Here is a 22,329-nt window from a genome sequence, read left to right as displayed (position 1 = left end):
AGCGGTGAGGTCTAGAAAAATAGAGGGGGGGTGGAAAAATGAGGGTTTTGTCATTCTTTTGAAGTGTAGTATTTTGTAACTGAAAATAAGGTAGCACTGCCAGTCTCGTGAAGTGACCGGCCTTTTACGCTCAGGCCGTGGGGGGGCTGGAATGTGCGCTTTGATCCGCAGGCAGGGCTCCCCGTTAACCACCGCAAAAGGGGCTGTGAGCGTCCGCCTGTGGGCTTGAGACGGTCTGCAGGTGGACAAAAGTGGGTGATGATCAGGATTTGTGTTATCGCTATTAGCAGAAGTTTACTGAAGAAAAGCTACAGAGAGTGGTTTTCTATTAGTGTAGCCCTTATCAACATCTAATGTCATCATTTTTCAATATAAATTTCAATCGTCAGATGTTGTATATATGTCATTTTTTGTGTATGGCTTGAATAACTTTAGCTGTATGTCTAATAATTCCAAAGTGTATCTGCTGAAGTTCATTGTCAGGAGAAAAATATTGCATATGGTTTTTATTACAGGATATATTGAAAGATCGATTAATTACTGACAGGGGAATGGTGGCCAAAGACAAAACTGAGGGTCATTGTTCATGGTCTATAATTAATTAATGAGAAGAGTCTAAAGTCACTGTTGATGCGTGCCACTTCAGAGATCTTTTTTTTTTTTTTGCTGTGTTCCATCCTTTTTATTTATTATCTATATGTACCACCAAGATTTGATTCACGCACAAGTTTCTTTATGACCATGGTTTTCATTGTTGCTAATAGCTTTCATCTTCTGTGGTATAACTGGGACTTATTGCTCGGTATTTGAGACAGCCAGGTTATAATTAGTATATATTAGCTGCTGAGGTGAAAGGAATTATTTGTTACCATTTCTCTTAGCTTCTAATCTGGAGTAAATAAATAACATAAAGGAGCTGCGCGTTTGCAACAATGGTTGCCAGATTTATTTAGCTTAGTGGCTGCTGCCGAGTTTTAATTAGAATTTTTAAATCAAAGGCACAAAAAAGAGTTGGCAAGTGTAGTTATTCATGGGGTGCCATAGGTTAGCTGCGCATCGCTCTGCTGAAAGATCAAGTGCATTTATAATTCAGGCATAAATGAAAAATTACTCATTTATCAATTACTCCGCCTCCACAAAGTGTATTAGTTCTCAGGGAGATTTATGAAGGTGTCATGGCTCTTTACTAATGGGCTCCCATCAGGCCATCCCGCGGAAGCGGGGGGAGGCGCAGCTCCTCCCGCGAGCGGCTGCGGGGGCTCCGCTCCCGCGCAGCCTCCGGCCAGGCCGCCCCAGCCCCTCCAACGGGCCGCGGCGGCGTGGGGGGACCCGCCGCCCGCCAGATGCACGGCCCCTTCCAGGGCTTGTGGCCCGTGCTCTGCCACGTTCCCAAGTCGGAGCCGCCCGGCCGAGCCGCGTCTGCTGGCGGCAGCGCTCTCCTCTGGTCCCCGACTGCCGGTGCTCCTGCCTCAGTACGGTCACAGGCTGACCACGACACCCCTGTTTTCCCTCAAAGACTCCTTAAAACGTTTGTCTTACTGCAGTGGAAAAGAACATTTTTATCTATTCCTATTCCTCCACCTGCTCAAACGTTTTCTCTGGATGTTTAGGCTGAGGGCGTTATTTTTTCAGCTAATTAAAAGAAAACTGACATTCTGATGACAGAAAATGGCACGTTGATTGAGAGCTGCTGTGATCCCTAGGCAAAACCCGTTATGATTTAGTTTCCTCTGCTCCCACAAATACTTGGGATCCTTTAGCATTCAGACAAAAATACGAAGCACGGTCCCTAGAAATAGCATAGGGGAGCTCCCAGGTTTACGTGCAATACATGGGTGCCAGGTCTCTTTACAAAATTGCAAATCGGATCTTTGCGTGTGGCCAAGGGATTGGCAGCGCTTTAACTCGCCTGGCAAATGCTGGTGTTTCCTCTTTGACCCGGAAAATGAACCAGAATTCGTGACGTGGCTGAGATTAGCTGAATGATCTAATTAATCAGCGCTAAGCCTGATAGACCATCAGGCTGGGGCAGTGCTCCGCTTCATGACTTCATGAAAAGATTACTATCAAGTAATATTCTTCCTCAAAGCTTTAAATCAGTTATTAGATTTTGTGCTCAGCTGCCTTTCTTCCCTTTCAAAGTCAGTGTATAATCTTACCAGAGGTCCGGCGGTGCGATGTGACTCAGGAAGGTCCTGAGTGCGAGTGTAGGCACCATTTGTCATGTTCTACTGAGTTTTCCATTGCACTGAAGTTTTAAGTGCTGATGCTGACTCTAATCTTGTCCCATTTGTCCAAGACAGCGTACCCGTAGCAGTCACTCATGCAGGCAGGGCGAGAAGGATGTGGTGTCCCGCCCGCGGGGAGGCTGTCGCTGCTCTCGGGGAGAACCCGAGGTGTGCAGGAGCCCATGGATGGAAGCAAACAATGAAATCAGGCTGTAGGGTGTCACGTTTCTTTTACCTGAAAGCTATAGAACCATGGAATCATTAAGGTTGGAGAAGACCTCTTGGATCCATCAAGTCCAACCATCAGCCCAACACAACCGTGTCTCCTAAACCATGGCCCCAAGGGCCACGGCTGCACGGTGTTTGAACCCCCCCAGGGACGGTGACTCCCCCACCTCCCTGGGCAGCCTGTGCCAGGGCCTGACCGCTCTGGCAGGGAAGGCATTGTTCCTAATCTCCAACCTAAACCTCTCCTGACGCAGCTTGAGGCCGTTCCCTCTCGTCCTATCGCTTGTAGCTTGGGAGAAGAGACCAACCCCCGCCCCGCTACAGCCCCTCTCAGGCAGTTGTAGGCAGTGAACTCTACGAGCTACTCTACACTTACGGTAACTAACATTCAGTTTTAGAAATGCCCAGTGCATGTATTTTTCACAACAAAATTGAAAAATTATATATCCTTTTCAGAGATCTGTGAAAGATCTTGTCATAAGGTAACTTCAAATTTTGAGTTCGGCGTCAAGTAGCTGGCGAGCTTCGCGTCGCCGTTGGTCATCACCGGTGAGTTTTCCCTTGGCTCCCTCGGGAAGGGCGCTCTGCCTGGGCCAGGCTCCTCGCCGCGCGCTTGCTTTAGGAAAGCACACCCCGTCAGGATTCGGCACGCGTGAGCGTGCCACGGCGTGCCCCCTTTGGCCGGCTCGGGGCGGGTGACACACGCGGGAGGTGCCCCGCGCGCACGGCCTTTTCTTCTCTTTTCTTTAATAGTGGTGAGGTTTGGTAGGGACAGGACGGTGCTTGCCCCGCCAGCGCTGAGCCTCGAGACACCTTTAACTCCTCTCTGAAAACACCACCAAGTACTTGGCCATTTCATATTATTACCTTCAGAATTCATTGAAGTTAAGCCCACCGCTGCCTCCGCAGGTTGTTCAACTCCTGATTAATAGCTTTAAAATATCTCCGTTGAATTACATTCCACCTTCTGAGTTTACAGGTTGTTTTTCCAATTACTTTGTATTTTTAATCGAGTACCCCAAAGAAGAATTTAGCAAGAAGGGGTAATAGTTCCAGTGAGTTTATGTGTATTTAAAGCATTATTAAATTAGTTTATGTCTTCGTATTGCTCGTATATTGTCAGGAATGTTGAGAAAAAACCCTATTTTGGAACGCCGTTCATTTCTCCTTATTATCATTTTAAGTTGCAGTTAGTAAAGCATCCATGTGCGCCTGCTGTGTATTTCCTCCTCATGTGGTCCCTGCTCCTGGTCTTCCCACGCCACGACATTACAGCTACTGTTTGTTTTTTATCATTCCTTTTGCAGTGATTTAGTGTCTGCTGTGCTCATGCACTTAAAGTAAATAAAAGGTAGCGTTTACTGAAAGCACACTAATAAACGTGTGATTTCCCTCAAGTAGGGAAACAAAATGAGCCAAGAACAACATTCTTAAATTGAAACTTAAAATAAATGGCCAAATTTCTGTTAGCTTCAATGATAGGAAGATTGGATCTGGGTGAGTAACAGGCACTTGAGATTAGTTTATAAATTTCAAAACACCCACTGATCTCTGTTTGTGTTCAGTCATTTCCTAGCAGATGTCTTGGAGTTTCATCCGATTTCAGTGAGATTAGACCTCACCATGTCAAGTTATTCAAACCTCTTATCTCCATAACCTAAGTTGAATTTTATATTTAATTGATTTTTTCGTAGTTTCCTAAATAGCAAGGCACGTCCGCATTACCAGTCTAATGCAAAAATGGTGAGGTTTGGTGTTTCTGACATTCCCAGTTCAATTATTATCTTTCTCAACTAATTCGTGGTGAACTACTGGAGAGTCCCCAACACAAACCAGGCGTTGGGTGGACATGACTTGCGGTGGTCTGTCCGTCTGAATGTGGATGAGAGCTGCAGTTTGTATACATGCAAAAGAAAAAAAAAAAAGAAAAAAGAAAAAAAATTTAGATTCCGGAAACAAATTTCCATATGCTTCGCGTTTGTTACGCCCGACAGTGCAACCCCAGGGCCCTTCAAGGGCGAGTGTCGGGGCCAAACCAGGAGTGCAGCGTTGCTTTGGAGTTACTCCGCCACACGGCGAGCGCGGGGGCTGTTGGTGTCTCCTGGCGGCCGAGGTTCTGCAAGAGCAGCGTTACGCTTGCTTGCGTACGGCGGCCAACGGGCCGAGGAGGGGAGTGCTGGTGCGAGTTAACGCTGTTGAATCCTTCAGGCTGCCAGGGCTGGAATAATTCTGCAGAAATACCTTTGTAGTTGTAATTTTAAGGGAAGGGAGGAGGGGCTGTCAGGTGAGGCAATAACAAGATTTACACAAAATCAGGTTGCAGCTGAACAACGAACGATTTTGTTCACAACTGGAACAATGAGCAGTTTTTCTTAATGAAAATGGTCTGGTTTATTGCTAACTCACTCTTTCGTTCGGATGAAGGTGTTTCCGAGGATCTGACGAAATATGTGTCATTTTTAAAACACACTGCGGAGAGTGAAGAAATAGTAAATACCTGAGCAGCGACCAAAGACAAGAAATGAAAGGTTAATCTGAGGAATTTGTGTTCCTGTTTATCTAGTTCAAATCTAATAACTATTTATTTCTTTTTAGCAGATAAATGTGTTAGTTCTTGTCCGGGGGATGAAAATGATGATCTTAGCATCAAAACTAAGAGAAATAAGTAAGTTCTAAAGTTTACTTACCTATATGTGGTGTTGGGGAGCTAACGTCTGGTACGAATAAGGGCAGAGAGAGATACAGTTATCTTCTTCTGCATGGATAACTAGACCAGTAAATGATGAGAGTCATGCCTAGTCTTCCTCAAAGTCCACGATTCTCTGAAATACCTGCTCCCCGTGAACAGCATCCATTTTGGGCTAAGTAACTCTTACGTACTTTGAAATGGTTAAAAAAAAGGCTGTCTGGAGAAGTAGCTGTTCCAGAGACACTGGATAAAAGCGTTATCCTCGCTGATGGGAAGCAGATTGTTTGTGCACCGGTGTCGGGGTTTCCAGGCTACCGGCTCAGAAATATCCGGAGGTGTTTCTGTTCCCGTGCTTTTATCTGACCTTTATTACCATGCGTGTTTCAAATTCTCGTGAAGTAACAGGCAAAAAGCCACGTGCCAAATAAGCTGCTCCCTCACCCTTTGCCAAAAGAGCAAGAAAATGAAGTAAACATTTCTGGTTTAAGAAGTACCTTAAAGACATTTCATTCCAATTAACCTTTGGCCAGTAATTTCATATAGCATTAGCTGTTCGTGCGGGCTGGCTACGATTAAAATACTGGTTTGGACCATTAAAAAAATAAATCCGTAAAATAGATCTGCACAGACAGCGTGTTATATTTTTGAGGGCATTGTGACAAGTAAGCACAACAAATTTCTGTATTTTCCAAGTGAATATATTGAAGATAATTCTATTATCTCTCATTTTGCCATTTTTAATCCTACTACACTGGGTGGTTCTTTTGACCTTGTTAAGACTTTCTGTGGATTTGTATTATTATGAAGGAAGAATCAGGTGCTCTGAGTTCAATACTCAGACTATTTAAGAGTTTAATGCGTGGTATAAAAGACTGTGTTTATACTTTAAATATGCTAAATATGTGGTATTTAGTACTTAGCATTTTTTAACAGGATAAAAGTTTGTATTTAGTATAAAAGTATTTAAGAATGCTTTTGTTGACCTCAGCGGGTCTGGCAATAACGGGCTATTAAGGTGATTCCTTGCAGTGATTGACTGAGAAAAATGTGAAAACATCTTTCCATGAACGTACACAACTAGAATCCTAGAACTCCAGAAAAACGCACTTATTCAAAGGTTACTGTATCGAAGTAGTCTTGGGCTCCCTGCGCCGTGTGTCGGGAGGTCAGGCAGTGCCCCTTTCACCGCCTACTTGCGAACGAGGAATATCGTCTCATCTTCATTGGGTTTCCAGGGCATGTTCGCTTGGAGGGCTACCTTTGGGTGGTTTGGACTCGTATTTTCTTTACACTCAGAAGGACTTTGTCAAAATTGTGACACCCAAATATGGACGATCTTTTTATATATTTGCAGAATTTATCTTGTCCTATTTTTATTTATTCGCAGAAATACGTTTTCAAATACATATTTTTTCCGCAAAATAAATAGGTAAATACAGTTCAAACTGGGCAATCTCAGCCCGTCGCAGAGTTGCTGCGTGACTCCCCTGCCTTAATGCATTGTAGCATCTTTCCTGTGGTACGTGTTTGTAGGTACATGGATAGGTATTTATATATGAGCATAAATCATGCAGCCATCTAGCTCCGCGTGCAGTCACGTCAGAAACCCGCAGCATGGTGTCAAGCGCCTCCGACCGCCGGCAGTGTCTGCTGCGGGTCCGCCGGTGCTGCAAAGGCATCTCGCCTGGGAGGGGAGGGGAGGGCATCCTCTGGGTGGGGGAAAGGCAACACGAGCTACTCCCAGCTGTGACTCCGTGCCACGAAAGCGAAATGGCACGTGATCGGAAGCGCGTATCGCCTGCTGTTTACGTCATCATTTGTCTTTGTGTTACGCTATATCTATGTATGGTATAACAAATAACACAACTTTTATCATACTTGAGATCTGTGGCAAGATATTCATTGAGAGGATATTTAAAGCTCCGAGAACCCTATCGTAAGTTCTATCTTTAAAAGTAAATCTTTAGCTTAGTAGGAACTAATTCGTAATTGCTGTATTTTGGCAATTAGTCCTATGAAAGTCGAGGGCAACACTCACGTAAGAAACGAGCAAGATTTGCCTTGACAACACAGCATTATCTCAGACTTCACTGCGATGATCCCAATTCCCCAGGAGTTTGACCTGTCACCAAAAAGCTGTGAAGTGTTTATTTTTCTGTCAGCAGAACATGCGTCCCCAAACCGCGACATGATTTCTACAGCCGTTTTGAATTTTAAATCCTCTTTTATTGCACGTGACCATTTCCTGACGTTTTGCTTTGTGCCCTGAAACAACGGCAGAATGCAGAGGTTCATGGGTGGACCTTTAAGATATGGACCTTTTACTAAAGAAACACAGCGCAAGTGCTTGTTTAACTGGATTAATATTAGACGTTAGCTAACAGTTCATGACATAATAAAGTAAAATATTGTAGGATTTTAATGTCAACCTAGAATTAGTCATCCTCGGGATGAAAACCGTGTATAAACTCCTTGCTACGCTGAGATTTCCGTTACTGAGACTGGAGACTGTGCGGCTGTCCCAGCTGGCTCCCACCCCGCAGCCGAGCCCTGGCAATGGGGCTTTGCACAGCAGTTAAAATCACTGCTGCCGTCGCTGTTTGGAGCTGATGTTGTGGTCTCCAAGTGCCGTGGGCCTCGGTTGCCCACATCTGCGTGTGGCTGAGTTCGCCAAAAGCAGAACTGATTGAAGAACTGTGGCCTGTAATTCCTCGTAAGAAGAGCAGCCGAGTCACTCCATGCCATAGAGAGCAACAGGGGGCTTCTCAAGTTGCAGGGTCTGCTGAAGTGCTGGTTAAGCTCCAGGTTTCTGATAAAAGGATACGCACCACCAGCTTTTCACCTTCCAAGTGGCACATGGCAAGGTCCAGATCAGACTTTGTTTCCTCTGCCTTGTTTTACTTGGGAATGGACAAAGTGCTGCTCGCTCCAGACCGAATCCAGAGGTCAAAACTGATTTGTCTTTGCAGAAAACTAAACAAATTTTCATTTTGGTGCTGGATGGACAGAAAAAAACTATTTAAATTTCTGCCTTACCCACATTAATAATTGCATCCGAAGACAGGGAATGTTTTCCAACATTTAACAGAGACTGCTGCCGGGAGGCAGGGAGCACTATCGTCCCGCCGCCCCGTGATGCTCTGAGCGTCTGTCCCCTGCGGTTCCTGCACCAGGCGGTGCTCAGAGCTCTGCAAGCGACGGGCAGGTTGTAGCTGGGCACTCACAGCCCTGCACCTGGCATTGCAGCAGGACGGGAGCTCGAACCCCATTTTTACCCCACACAGCCGTTACCCACTTATTTCTGCAATACCAACCAAGAAAAAAAATATTAAGTATAGCTAAAAGAGGAAGTGTTGCATGCTTGCAGGGTTTGTTTTTAAATATGCTCTGTTCCCTATTCTATTTTATTTAATATAAGTAAAGTTACTTAGTAAATCATATTGTTCCTTTGACATACAGCAAATCACCTGCTGTTCAGAAAGCTCTGTGCTAGTGATAAGATCTAATTGCCTCAAAATTCCAGCACAATTCTTTACAATTCAACTAGAGGGTCAGCACCCAGAGGTTCACACTGGGTCACCTGTGCACGTTGGTAACACCGGAGCTGCTATTTCTCTTCTCCTGCGGCTTGCTTTGCCGGCAGAGCTAGCGGAGGACTGACCCAAGGCCAGCTGCACAGGGCAGCAGGACTCCCTTCTTTCTCTCGTGGACGTTTGCACAACCTCCGTCCAGGGTTTTGAGTCACAGTCTGCATCTGCAGGTTTAGGAGCTCTGGGCTCCACAAGCTGCTGTTGCACTTATTTACATTTCGCTGGGGTATGAGGGAACTGCTGAAAAATACTGAAGTCAGATTCTTACTCGGGCGATGCTCTGATTGTACTCTCCACGAAGGAAGAACAGTCTTCAGAGGAACATAGGGGTTTGGGGTTTTCTTCACAGAACGGCAGAAGGGCTCGGGGGTCTCTGTCCCAGCCCGCTCCCGGCAGGGCCCCGCAGCCGGTCGCTCAGGGACGCGGCCGGGAGGGTTTGAGCATCTCCAGGGACGGAGCCCCGCCGCCTCCCCGGGCAGCCTGCCCCAGCGTCCGACCACCCTCGCAGTAAAAAGGCTTTTTCTTATGCTCGGATGGGTTTCCCTGCGTTCCAGTCTGTGCCCAGTGCCTCTCCTCCTTCCAGTGGGCACCACAGTTGGACAAAAGCCTCCCACCGCCCTACCCATTTTGAGATTTGCAGGCTTCCAAGGGCGTGCTGGTAGGCTGCCCCTATGTGTCCATCGGAGTAGGAGTGTGTTGTGCAGATTATTGTGTTATTTGCTAAAGAAAACTGTATTCTTTGTTGTCATTTTTGGCAGGAGAAAAAAGTCTGTGTGATTTGCAGCATCATTTTCAGTTGCATAAGGAGGACTGGAGGAAAGAGGGGCTCTCCTGGTGCTTGGCTGGTGGAGTAGTGTGCTGTAGTTCTCTCGGTTTCAGCTTGAAAAAGCTCTTTGTGTGTGCTAGAAATTGGATTGGGTCTTTCATGGATCATGTCACAGAATAAAATTCGCTATTATGATAGAAAAGTCACTGTCATTCTGTGAAGAACACCGACCTGATACCTCTCAAATCACTAGTAATACGGCATCATTTTAGGATAAATGTAAGTGTAATGTAATTAGTTGTAGAAGGAAGATAATACGCTAGAGCTGACATTACACACTGATCTAATTCATTTGCTTGGAAACAAGAAAGTGTTTTCCTGTTGAAATTTCGAACTAAGTATTATTCTGTAGTGGTGAAAATTGCATCAGTAGAAAATACAGCCATGCCTAGTAGGAGGCTAAAAATCAAATTGCCTTACTTTCATTATCCTCACGTGGACCTTGTGATCATTTTAAGATTCCTGATCTTTCCAGAAAGAGCCTTAGACTGTGCTAAAGGCATTCACTGCTCAAAGCATTAAGAAACAGCAGGATGGACCCAGAGCAGAAGTCAGATCTCGAGGTCTGACTTGGCCAACTTCACTGAAGTCAGGGGTTTCGTATCCCCGTCTCAAATCGCATCGCCCCCCTGGAGCAGACCCCTCCCTAGCTTTGGCTTCCCATCTGATTAACCTCTCCCTGCAGATGCTGAGGGGTCACGGGGGCAGAGCTCCCGCCCTCCCAGCAGCGGGGAAATAGGTGTTTCCTTCCAGCGCTGCGGGAGTGCAGCGTTAACGGTCCGTGACGCTGATAGAATGACGTAGGGATTTATCTGGTGTGAGACAGCTCGGCCCCGGTGATGGCAGCGACTACGTGGGATTGCACCTGAGGACAGCATCACCCTTATGGCTGCAACTTGCAGTCAACTGTCCTCCTTTCCTGAGCTGAGCACAGCGGTGCTACGTATGTGCCTTTATCCAGGGGCTCTTGCAGGCAAAGGGACCCAGGCCATGCGCAGTATTTTCTCAGAAACACCTATTTATTCTAATCAGATGCAGTCTTGGAAAAAGGCTGCCAGGATAACGATGGACCTTCTGGCACTGGCAAAGGGCAGGCTCTTCGCTGGTGCTTTACTGCAGGTTTGTGGGTGCGATGTGCTGCCGGGTTACTTGCCTTAGGAGGGGGCTCGGGGGGCGCACGGGAACATAAAATAAAGATTAGTGTTGGCTTTCAAGTCTGGGGGCACCAACATGAGTCTTTTCAGTCACTCCTTTAAAGTCTCCGCTCCTTGGCAAATCTTATATAAAGCTGTCGCTTCTCCGTAGCTTGAAATACAGCGTAGTGTTTCGCTGCTGAGCTCCCCTTTGATCACACCAGCAGAGCATCCTTCTGCATGAGGAGCCGCGGAGGTCCCTCGGCAGGGCCCTCCAGCCCCACGGTCTCGTAACGCGCTGCAGGTTTGGGTCACTTCAGCGCCTGCTCCCGGGTGCTCCGTGCGCGCAAAGTCCTGCCGTCCCGGGGGCTTTTCTAGAGAGGGTTAAAAGACAATTACTGAACTATTTTCTATCTACCTTGTTAAAGAACAGAAGATTCCCAAGCTGCTGACGAGGGGAAGGCTGAAACGGAGGAGAAAAGTGAGGAAACGTCGGTGCCTCAGATCACGCCTCCCCTCGAAGAGCGCATCACTCATTTCCGAGACATGCTTCTGGAGAGAGGGGTAAGAAATGCTCCTGCTTGCTTTGCCATCTCTCATTTATAAAAATAGGGCATCACCTAGGACGACTGCAGGAATCGTTTCGTATCTATGACTTAGCAGTCAAAGGAAGAATTACTCAGAGGGTTGTTTCTCGGTGTAGGCTTTGTGGTGCTTCACTGTGGTTTTCCTTCTGGCCGCGCAGAGCTGGCAGCCCTTTGCAGGTGCGGCTCCAAATGAATTCCTATAGAGAGACCCAAAGGTCACCGGAGGCGGTGGCTCCTCCAGCGCAGCCCGGCGGCTCGGCCGGGCGTGGGCACCACCCCGGGGTCCCGCACGGAGCCCGGCAGCGGCCATGACATGACCCACAAAGGACGAGAGACGTGTCCTACGTATCACCTGAAAGAGCACCGGGCTCAGGAACGTTCCTGGCCAGCTTTTTTGCTTTCTTTTGGCGTGGGAGAGGTTTCATCACCGCAAACTCCAATGATCCCCACAGTGGGAAATCAAATTCACTTGCTGGCCATCCAAAATCTGCCCAGTCTGTTAGGAAAGGACGTACTGGAGTCTCAGGAGGGTTAAGAAAACCCGCCCTTTTCCCTGGACCTCCCGGGATTCCTTGAGAAGAGCTGGTGGTTCCAGCTGAGGCTGACGTGCGGGAGGGTGGGATGCTCAGGGGACAAGAAGAGGCGGCCCCTCCGCGCCAGCCAGGCGGGAGCATCCGTCCCTCCCACCCAGGCCAGCGCGGAGCTGGCACCGGTTACGGGAGGGCTCGGCCTTACTGCAGCCACCGTACCGTGGCCTAACCCAGATCACGAGTCGATAGATGGAGCATGAATTCAGTCTGCAGATAGAGCCCGTCGGCGCCGTCAGCCTCGTGACCGGTGGTGAAACACGAGTTACAGAGCCCGTAGTAGCATCTGGCGGCTGACTCTGGGCAGAGCTTGCGCCTGGCGTCTGTTCTCTGGGGTAGCACTTAGAAACTCCTGCTGAACTGGCAGCGTGAAGATTACCGTCGACGTGAGGAATTTTGGGTACCGTTATTTATAAATATAAAATCACCTCCACAAAAGTTCATCTCGCGGTGCCCCTTCTTCCAGAGAACTGGCGATTCTGAGCGTGAATGGAATTAAGAAGCATACCAGGTTTAGGTCCTAATCCTGAAAATGTAAATGGGTGTATAATGGAGCAGCGTATGCAGATTTCACGCCTCCTTCCAACGCTCTGCAAATATGTATTCTGTAGAAGTTCTTGTAATTTCTGTAAAGAAAAAAAAAAATCCCAGGTGTCTGTTGTTAGGCCTATAAAATTTATCACCAGTAATCAGCAGACTCTAAAGGTAGATAATTAGAGCTTCAGAAGCTCAACAGTGAATTATCTCCATGCCAGACCTGCTTTATTAACACATTTTGTTATTTATGCTTAAAAAATGCAGAAGTGCCATATATGAATACTCTTTGAAGACTTCTGCTGGCATATTTTAAGTCAGGGGGCAATAAGTCAAAATTGGAAAGTATTAGGGATGTTCTGCAATAGGATTCCTCAAGTGTTTCCAGTGTAAGAGTCCCACTTGCTCATAAAAATAAGAAACGCAGGAAATTTACTGCTTGGTTTTGCTATGATTTAAAAATCTATAGATAATAGGTTACTTTGCTTTCACCCTGAGCATGTTTTAAATGTCCAGACAAGCCGCTGGTTAGCACCAGCTGGTTGGCATTGCTTGAAACGCAGCGAGGCCATTAGTGTTATTTGAAACTGGTTATTTAATGAACATCTCCTGCCATTTTCTCATAATATTATTTCTCAGGAAGTTATTTGATGGCATTACAAACAGCTTGAGCTAGATGCGGTCCTTCAGCGTAGTTCTGAATCTTCCTGCCTAAATTATGTCAACAGAATAATATTTATTTTAACATTTTAAAATCACGTGGGATTTTTGGGGTAGCTCCAAGGCAGTGCCACTCTTCTTAAGTCTGTGGCAAGTTTTTCTGTGTAAAAATATAATCTCTGATATCCTCCTGGAAGGTTAAAAGTTAACACAAAATCCTGAGAAGAAGGGGAAATTTTAAGCCTCTTCCTGGCTCCCTTACGGCCACAGCATCAAAATATCCGTGTTCTACAGTCTGCCTTTCCAGGAAAGTCTTCTCTTTGCTGGGATGCTGTCAGGGAAACACGGCTTTTTTAAAGGATTCCAAATGGTATTTTTTCTCAAGATTTTACCTCCCTAATATTGGGGAGGGAAAAAGGGGGCTTGGGAGGTCCTAACCCCCAGCTTCCCATCTCAAAACAATTCTTGCAGCCTCAGCATTATCCTAAAGAACAACAACAAAAAAACCCCAAATAAACAGGGGTTTGGGGTTTTTTTCCCCCCCCCAGCCTGTTTTTCAGACAGACCCAAAGAGCCCCTTTCTAGAAGGTCAAGCCACAGACTCCCGCTTTTTAATATCTCTTAATGGGGGTCGTCGGTGGGTTTGGGACGGTGGGAGCGTGTCAGAGCCAGCAGCGGGTGGCGACACGAGGAGGGGGATCCCAGCGCGGGCGCAGGGTGGTCCTCGCCCCCGGCGCCCCCTCTCAGCCCTTTGCCACGCCATCCTTCGTGCCGGTTTTTGCGTGTTTCGGTAGCTTGTGTCCGGGGTGGACGTCGTTCCCTGCCAGAGCGGCGTCTCCTGAAAGCTGGGAGCTCTTGGCCGATGAAGATAAATGCATCTGCTGAAAAAAGCAGGCGCTTCACCTTTCTGTTCTTAGAAATCTTTTAATCAGAGCCAAAATCTCAACCTACCGTTGTTGCCGGGCTTCCAGAGTGAATTAAAATTGAATCAGCTATTCAGATAGATGTCCTTTCACTTCTAAACATACCGCTCAAACGCAACACGTTGCATTTTTGTGAGTTTTTTTTACTGCGGTTTGCACTCTGGTTAAGAGCAGAGGTTGAGACTGGAAACCCACGACAAGCTCAGAGGTGAGGGAGTCGCCATCCCCGGCGGTATTTAAAAGACATACGGACGTGGCACTTCAGGGCACGGGTTAGGAGACGTGGTAGTGTTGGGCTGACGGTTGGACTTGTTGATCCTAGAGGACTTTTCCAACCTTAATGATTCCATTCCATTCCATTCCATTCCATTCGCCTGCAGTGATGCTAGGCCGAGGAAGTCATTATTTATTCTGGGAAGAGATGCCACCCCCACCACCCCCGGTGCACGTGTTCCCTGGCTGAATGTCCCTCAGCAGGGAAGGAGGTCACAATACAAAACACGTTGGGGGGGTTAGTCAGAATATTAATATTTTATATGCATTCGCAGAGCCCCAAAATAAGTATCCTGAACAGTGTATGACATGTGTAACTAGAATCAAATTATAAATTTCAGTATCCAACATTTATTTGAGGTGTATATCTGCAGTACGTCAAATGGAGTAATTGCTAAACAGAGAATCACAAACAGGAATGATTACGTGATAAATTAACCTGAGCTTAACTAGCTTTGGGTTCAAACTGGCCTTTGTACTGGGAGCAAAGCTGATGTCCAAGAGAGAGACTATAAAAGACATCCCAAAGAAAAGGATTCCTGCGGCTGGTCCTTCTGAAGGGGGAAGAGCCCCAAACCTGCGGGCTTCGGCAGCCGCGTGGCCCGCCGTGGAGGGCGAGCCGAGGCTGCGGGACGGCGCCGCGCGGAGGGGGCAGCCCTGCGTCACTGCGCAGCCGGGAAGTTAGCCTGAACCGCGACCCTGCCGAGCTTCCAGCGCTAACCGCTCGAGGAGGGGACCCCGTCCCCTTAAACCCACTGTGCTTCATCAGAGCTTTCCCGCTGGAGTGTTAATTACTCGATTTTAATCATACTTCACATACTTAATTTTTTTAAAGTGGATTTACTCTTCTTTGTAAGTAGGTGGAGTGATGAGAATATTTTATGTTACTCCAGAGTTTTCTGTAACAATTAACAGTGATGTTGTTCGAGGTACTGAGATCAGGCTGGGGATTTCAGTCCTGCGCTCCCAGAAGGTTGCTCTGGGAAAGCTCCGGGCTGGGCAGGTGAGGGACCTGCTTGGGTTCGTGGTGGCCCTCATGGCCCACTCACCCTAAGGAGGCTTCGGAGGAGACGGAAGAGCCTCTGTAGGAGCGTGAGCGGTGCACGGGGCTTGGGGGGACGCCCAGGGCCGCGCTCCGGAGGGCTGGATTCAGCGGGAAAGGCTGGAAGCCGCGGAAAGGAGGAGATGTGACGTCCTTGCTCTTGGAGGGAAACGGCACGTTTACTACGAAAACACAGTGCTTCGAAGATGTTCCCGATTAGCTCTTCAGCGCGTGCTTGCGCTGACAGCCTCGTTCGGGTTATGACTTCAGTTTTGGAGAGGAGGGGAGTAAGAGCTGAGATAATTGCTTAAACAGAAATTGATGCTTCTGTTGTACAAAGGGGGTAATAAAATGGCATTTTCCTTTCTGCTACAGATTCTTTCCATCAAAAATGTGGGAACGAATGTCTCCCAGATACTCACTGAGATGTCCTAGAGCAAATCAGTACCAATGGTGTGGGGGCATTCAGCGCATTGCCAGGATCAGATTAAAATTCAACTTCTAACTGCTCTGAGGCATCCTTTAGAGGGTTCATTAGCTTTCTGAACTACTCTTTTGCTTCACCTTGGAACATTTTCTTCTTTCACATCCTTATTAAAATTCCTTAATGCAGCTGTGTTTGTATACCTCACAGGTTTCAGCATTTTCTACGTGGGAAAAAGAGTTACACAAAATCGTATTTGATCCACGCTACCTTCTGCTAAATTCGGAAGAACGAAAACAGGTGAGCATTGCCTCCAGCGTAGCTTCTGATTGGCAGCAAACGTCTCCCCTCTCGACCGTATTAACAGATTTATCATCTTGATAGGATCAAAAGCATTGCATAAAATTAAAATTTCTTTTTTGAGTTTTTCGGTGAGGCTCCTAATTTAGGCTCTGCTCCTAAGAAGGTTCTGTCTCCTTGGAAAAGCAAGGGGTAGCGCGTGAGTTTGCACATAGAGATGAGCCGCGCTCTCTCGGGTTGTAGGAACAACTACTGAGTCTGGGAAACTGGGCTGTAGAAAGGGAAATGGCCGCAAGGTAGAGTTTCCGCTCTGAATTATTTAAATAGTGTAGAGAGGCTTCATTTTTATTACTTAGGATATTCTCTGGGAGGTTGGCAGTATTTACTGCCGTGTTTTGCAACAACTGAAGTTGCTAGGCGTTAATGGGGAGAGCGCCGTGGCCGTGCTGGTGTCGGACTGAATGGGTTTGGTTTTTCTAAAGCAAGCTGCAAAGGGAAATGACTTTTTGCTGCCTTGTTTATTTGGGTATTAATTATCATGAGGGATCTAAAAGGACCCAAGGGCTGCAGGTTAGTCTAAAAAATACAGGAAAGATGCAAGGATGTTGCAGAGAAGGCGAACACTTCTATTGTGTAGCTGTTTCTCTTCCTTACCCATCTTTGGTCATCCTGGAGAAGGAAGAACTTTGAATATGGAATTTGTTAAATAAACACGGTGAAAAATGTACTTATTCCATTGCACTGGGGCCCGCATTGTCTTGTGATTCTCCAGAGAGCTTCCTGTAGGTATTTACTGAGGGACTGGGCACATACGTCTTCATTTACTCCCAATATTTTCTTCCTTAAGAAGAAAAGTGAAATAAAATACTAAGGAAATATGGGAATGAAAATGTAAGAGGAACTGCTAGAAGGGAAAACGCTGCTAGACAAGAGGCTGAGCAGGGAGTTTTGTATTTATTTCAGGGAATCAGCAAGGACAAAACCCAGACCTCGATGAGTCAATCAAGATGTATTACTTCTTTCATTTTGTCAGCCTTGGAGATGAGATAATAAAAATACATCATGAATACACATAATATAATGTGCTTGAAGCCCTGCTGGGGGGGGCGGCCGCGTTACTCAAGGGAAGGGTTATGAAAAGCAAGTCGTTGGCAGCCCTGTAGGTCGAAACCCGTCGCCAGGGGTTGGCTCGGAGAGTGGGGGTACTTCAGGCTCAGATCTCAGGTGGAGGAGGGCGATCGTTGGCTGCTTTTCTGCAAAACAGGGTTAAAAAACCAGTGAGCTTGGGGGCACATGCCGGGTGTGTAGTTTATTTTAGCTACTGAGCTTGAAGTTAAGATTTTGAGGTGTTCATTATGAGTAGTGCCATTTCATTAGACCCCATTTTCCTCCAAGAAGTGGTTTAAGAAGAAGGGCTCAGGCAAGAGCGATGCCCGTTTAATGAAAGTACTACTTGAAGTGCAGCTCAGATTAGGAGAAGACGTTATTTAGGTTTATGGAAACGTTTACCTGCGGTGATGCTGACTGCGTGACCTGAGTAGTGAGCCTCTGAGAACTTTTGTAATTATGCAGATGAAGTTATGTTGGAGGGGGTTAGAGGTGAAAAGTGGCTCACAAGGAAAGGGAGGAATGAAGGAACGGAGGAGGGAGCGAAGGAGCGAGGGAGGCGTGGGTGCCGGAGCGGGGCTGGCGGTACCGCAGCTCTCTCCTCCCCACGGTCAGGCAGGGACGTCGGAGAGGGCAGGGGAAGCATGCTGGCTGCGATCTGCAGGCGTCTGAGGGAACCTCCTCTTGACTTGAACTTGCGTTGAGGTGGGTTTGACCTCCAGGAGTGCAGGCTCTGCTCTCTGTGGGTGTCCTTACACTGCCCGAGGAACGTAACGATCCGTTATTGAATATCTGCGGTTTGCGCCGCGCCCGTACCGATATTTGCTGGGGGTTATTAACAGTTGAAAGATGCTACTGTGTTTAAGCAAGTAACAGTGAAGGGTAAAGGAGCAACTGTATTAATGAGCTATCTGTTAATTTTGATTTATTACCTTCATAACAGCTTCGCTGATACCAGAAAGGCAAGCAATAGCAGCGTCGCCTCCTTTATTTGTTCCATTTTTTCTGTCTCCTCTTACTCTCAACTTACACAGTTGCATACAGTATGATACAGTCAGGGTTTTTGCAGCGCTTCTGTCATGGCCATTTTTTGATGTTTACTTTTCCAGTGCTATTTCTTCCCTTTTCAACATACCATACTAAATACCAGTTGTAATTTGGTTACTTTAGCTTTCACGACATGTAGATTTGCACCTGTGCCTCCTCATGGCTGATGAGAAAGCAACCGTGGTAGTAACCGTAGTAATCATATTTAATGTATGTAATTTGTGGTGGAAAGGATGGTGACTATGGAAAGCTCACAGCATTTTGAAGAGCAGCTCCTTTTATTCAACAACTTAGTGCGCCACATTTAGAGTGCGAAACCAGCAGGGCCAGATCTTTGGTATTAAAAACGTGATTAAAGCAGTTGGCAGACTTTCGAGACATAGTGAATTCGTTAACTCTTTTTCAAGACACCAAAAATCCTGATGCTGAGCGCCCTGCTGCATATTTAGCTGCCAAACACTGTTAGAGGAAGGTTGTCGACCCTTCCGACCACATGAAGGCTGTTGGGTGTTTGCGTGCAGAGGATCACGTGTAAGCTCGTGCTTTTTGACAGCTGACTTTAAAGGTCTTCGGGCTTTTTTTGGGGTAACCTACAGAATATTGATGTTTAGCACGTTAGCCATTTTGCGGAATTCCAGCAAGCTGGGAAAGATGCGAGATCCAAACCAAATCAGTGCAGTCAGTTGCAGAGATGTGCAAAAATAATGCTACAGGCATGAAAATGCGAGCAAGACACTGAAGTCAGGAAATTTTGATTTACGTTGCGCTTGATGTGTGAACGAGGATGTTATCTGTCCAAATTATACCTTTTCCCAGCTACTTATTTTGTGAGAGCGTGATCGGTGCCGCATGACGCAGGTTCAGCTGCACGCGAGTCAGCCTGTACTGAGGGCAGATAAGAACTGTAGCTTGTGAGATTGACAGCCCTTTGATCAAGCATAAATACCATAAAGGCTTTGTTAATAAATGCTGTATCTTGTTTCCCTTTCTCGGAAAGATATTTGAACAGTTTGTCAAGACGAGGATCAGAGAAGAGTACAAAGAAAAGAAAAATAAATTGTTGTTAGCCAAAGAAGAATTTAAAAAGCTCCTTGAAGAATCCAAGCTGTCGCCAAGGTATTGCATTGCCTTATGAAGATTTGTTAAGATAAGCTTTCTCGTTTAGCCTGTGCCTCTCAGCCCCGGAACGCCGTAACTCTGAACCCACTCCTTACAGCAAGCTCGTACATCCGCTGTTACAGTGCTGCGTTGAAGTCTCTTCCCTGGTATTTTACAATATTTTATTATATTACTGGGAAAGGGAGCGTACCGTTCCTCCCTCTGTTCCTTTCCCTCCCTCTGCCATTAAGAACGTGTAATGTTTTGCATAACACATTTATTTTATACGCATATATATGGTATAATTATGGAACGCACGCGCATATATTAGCTATATGAAATCAGTGCCTTAATGTTAAATCTCATTTATATTGGCCCTGCAGGTGTAACTAGTGAAAAACTGTATTTAGGTTTAGGTTTTGATGGAAGAGAAACATAACTTAACAAAGTTAGTATTAACGCCACATCACTAAATTAAAATGAAGCGTGCAATGCCGTGGTTTATTTTTCTACATTGATTTTTAAGTAATGGATCCAAAACTGCACAATGGCGAGCGCAGGCTGAGGAGAGCACCGGCTCGTTTGTATATTATATGAAAATAAAGAGATTTATAGAAGTCTGGTTAAGCTGTTGGAACTAAGACATTACAGCTTTCCCTGCCGATGTGCGCAGGTCATTGCGCAGCACTACCTCTCTAGGCAACCTCTCTAGGTTTGCCCAGACGCAAACAACACGTCAGGCTCTGGAAGTCATAACTGTAAGAAGCTTTTTACAACAAAACTGAGAATAATCTGGGCCAACGCAGCAGCCAAACGCTGGTTCCAGCGATGATGTTTTTCAGCCTGCGAGGGCAAAATTGTGCTGGCCTGCAGGGCGGGGAACACCCTGCCGCTTAGCGTTTCTGTTGAGCTGCCTGCGAGACCACAGCATCAAAGAAACCCACCTACCGGCAGCAGCCTCTGGCTCGGTGTCGGTATGCCACCCAACGCCCTGTCTGCTCTGGGACGTGCTGGAGCGGACGGTGAAACCCCCGGGCAGAGCTGCCCGCAGATTTCAATTGCATCGTGCCCGTCACTCAGAGTTACAATTAATTTTTTGCTGTTTATAGAAAAGATCAAACTAGCGTGGCGTTTCATCAGGCGTCGTGTGCTGCCGACGGCCAAAGCGCGGTTGTTTGCCATTAGGCACGGGTGTGATTTTCTGCTCCGTTAGAGGCTAGTTATTGAAATACTGCCCGTAAGTACCGGCAGGCAGAGATTACAGCCGCAGTAACCTGGGCCGCAGCAAATGCTGCGTCCATGATTCAAAATTCCCCCTCCCCCCCCAGCCATCACCCAGATTTTTCTAAACCAAAAAAGTGGAAGCTGGCGATTGCAGGCTGCTCCGCGAGCCCGAGGCGGGGGCAGTTCTGGCGTGGTCTCGCCCCCCTCGTCCCGGGGGTCACCTCGTCCCGCGCCTGCCTAACCTTCCCCAGAGCACCCGTTTTTAGTGTCTGTGCGAAAAGCGAAGCGAGATCCGGGTCAGAGAGTCTGAGTGTGGGTTGGCCAAGTGGCGGCTTTAAAATGTCTCTCTTTTCTGCAGAACAACGTTTAAAGAATTTGCAGAGAAATATGGAAGAGACCAGCGGTTTCGCCTTGTTCAGAAGAAGAAGGACCAAGAGCATTTTTTCAATCAGTTCATACTTATTCTTAAAAAGAGGGACAAAGAAAACAGGATAAGGCTACGGAAAATGAGATAAAAACTCCTGAAACTGGCAATAAGTACCCGAGTTGACGGTGGGACTGCAGCAAGAAGGCCAAAGGAAGGCTAAAGCGTTCGGGGTTAAACTTGCAACAGCCTGGCGAGGAGGCGCGTATCCCTGCGAAAAAACGTTCTCTGAACGGAGTTTATTGAACATGTATTGAATTTGTGAAGGTTGTTCTGCAGGAATCCGAAGGATATTTTGTTCTCAAAAAAATTAATGTTTCATATTGAAGCTCTTTTTTGTACAACATCCAGAGTTTGATGCATTTCTAATTGCCATGATATGTCAATCCCTTAATTGTTTTAATTATGCAAATTACTTGTAATATACACAAATTATGAATCCAACGCAGATTTGTAATTAAGCAGAAGCAGATGCCATCCGTAACAATCTCAAGATATTTTCATCATTTAGGGGAATTATCTAAAGCAACCTTTCGGCAACTTTATGCGTTAACATAAAGCGTTAGAGGTAGGGGTGGTGCGCGGGAATTCATTACCCGGTGTTCATACGTCTCTGTCCCGTTCTCTGAGTAGTAGTAACAAGGTATTAATCGTTAATCTTGGTGAAGAGTGTGAAAATCTTGGCATACGTTCCATAGGAAGAACTCTTTAAGTTCCAGAATTTGCTTTCTACTTACCGTGAATGGTGCTTCTGGGCACACGGGCGCCAGCAGCACTTCTCCGTCAGAGCTCCCAGAACTAAGTTCTTTTGTAAAACCACCGCAGTATGATTTCAGTTATGTTACTGTATGTGAAAAGTCTGCATGAGATTTTTCTCATCATATTTGTATAAATAAATATTTAACTTTTTTAATTAATAAACATTTTAAGCCAATTTTCAGGGGGGGTTTAAGTTTCTAAACGTTCCGAAATGCTGGGTAAGATAGCGCAGGTGTCGTGGTTTTTACTTGAGAGGTAGGAGACCGGAGAGAGCTGCTGCGGCTCGTGATTCGTACGCAGATGCTGCTGATATCAGCTGGGGTTCTGGCCATATCGAGAGCAAAACGGCGGTTCTGGCTACGAAGGTAGGGTGTGGCTAGAGAAAATCAGCGCAGCTCCGCTGAGCATCGCTATATCCCTTCCTTTATGCTGAAGGAAGGACGCACCCCCCCCTCTGTCTGTGGTGTTATTTTCTCAGCTGACTTAATTTTTAAGTTATTACTCATTAGATTTATAGATTCCTATTTGGTAGGAGCGATTTTGATGTCTTCCCCAACTAACAGCAGTTTTTCTTTAGATGCGTGCTGGATATTTTTTATAATCGAGGAAATAAAGAGTATTTTCTAACGCTCTGGGAAAATGAACT

The 22,329-nt window shown here is 46.4% G+C and overlaps 1 protein-coding gene across 1 annotated transcript in view; it reads left to right on the top strand.

The window, feature by feature from the left end:
• TCERG1L (transcription elongation regulator 1 like) overlaps window positions 1-21,942 on the top strand; it is a 97,435-nt gene extending 75,493 nt beyond the window's left edge. Inside the window, exons 9-13 of the mRNA XM_064464404.1 lie at window positions 5,052-5,121; window positions 11,123-11,258; window positions 15,935-16,024; window positions 19,176-19,294; window positions 20,859-21,942. Of these exons, the coding sequence (XP_064320474.1) occupies window positions 5,052-5,121; window positions 11,123-11,258; window positions 15,935-16,024; window positions 19,176-19,294; window positions 20,859-21,015 (572 nt within the window). The 3' untranslated portion in view covers window positions 21,016-21,942. The remainder of the gene's footprint in view (window positions 1-5,051; window positions 5,122-11,122; window positions 11,259-15,934; window positions 16,025-19,175; window positions 19,295-20,858) is intronic.
• The last annotated feature ends 387 nt before the right edge of the window (window positions 21,943-22,329 follow it).

The sequence above is a fragment of the Phalacrocorax carbo genome, chromosome 12 (genome assembly GCF_963921805.1).
Source record: "Phalacrocorax carbo chromosome 12, bPhaCar2.1, whole genome shotgun sequence".
NCBI lineage: Eukaryota > Metazoa > Chordata > Aves > Suliformes > Phalacrocoracidae > Phalacrocorax > Phalacrocorax carbo.
This window is presented reverse-complemented; position numbering and strand designations above follow the sequence as displayed.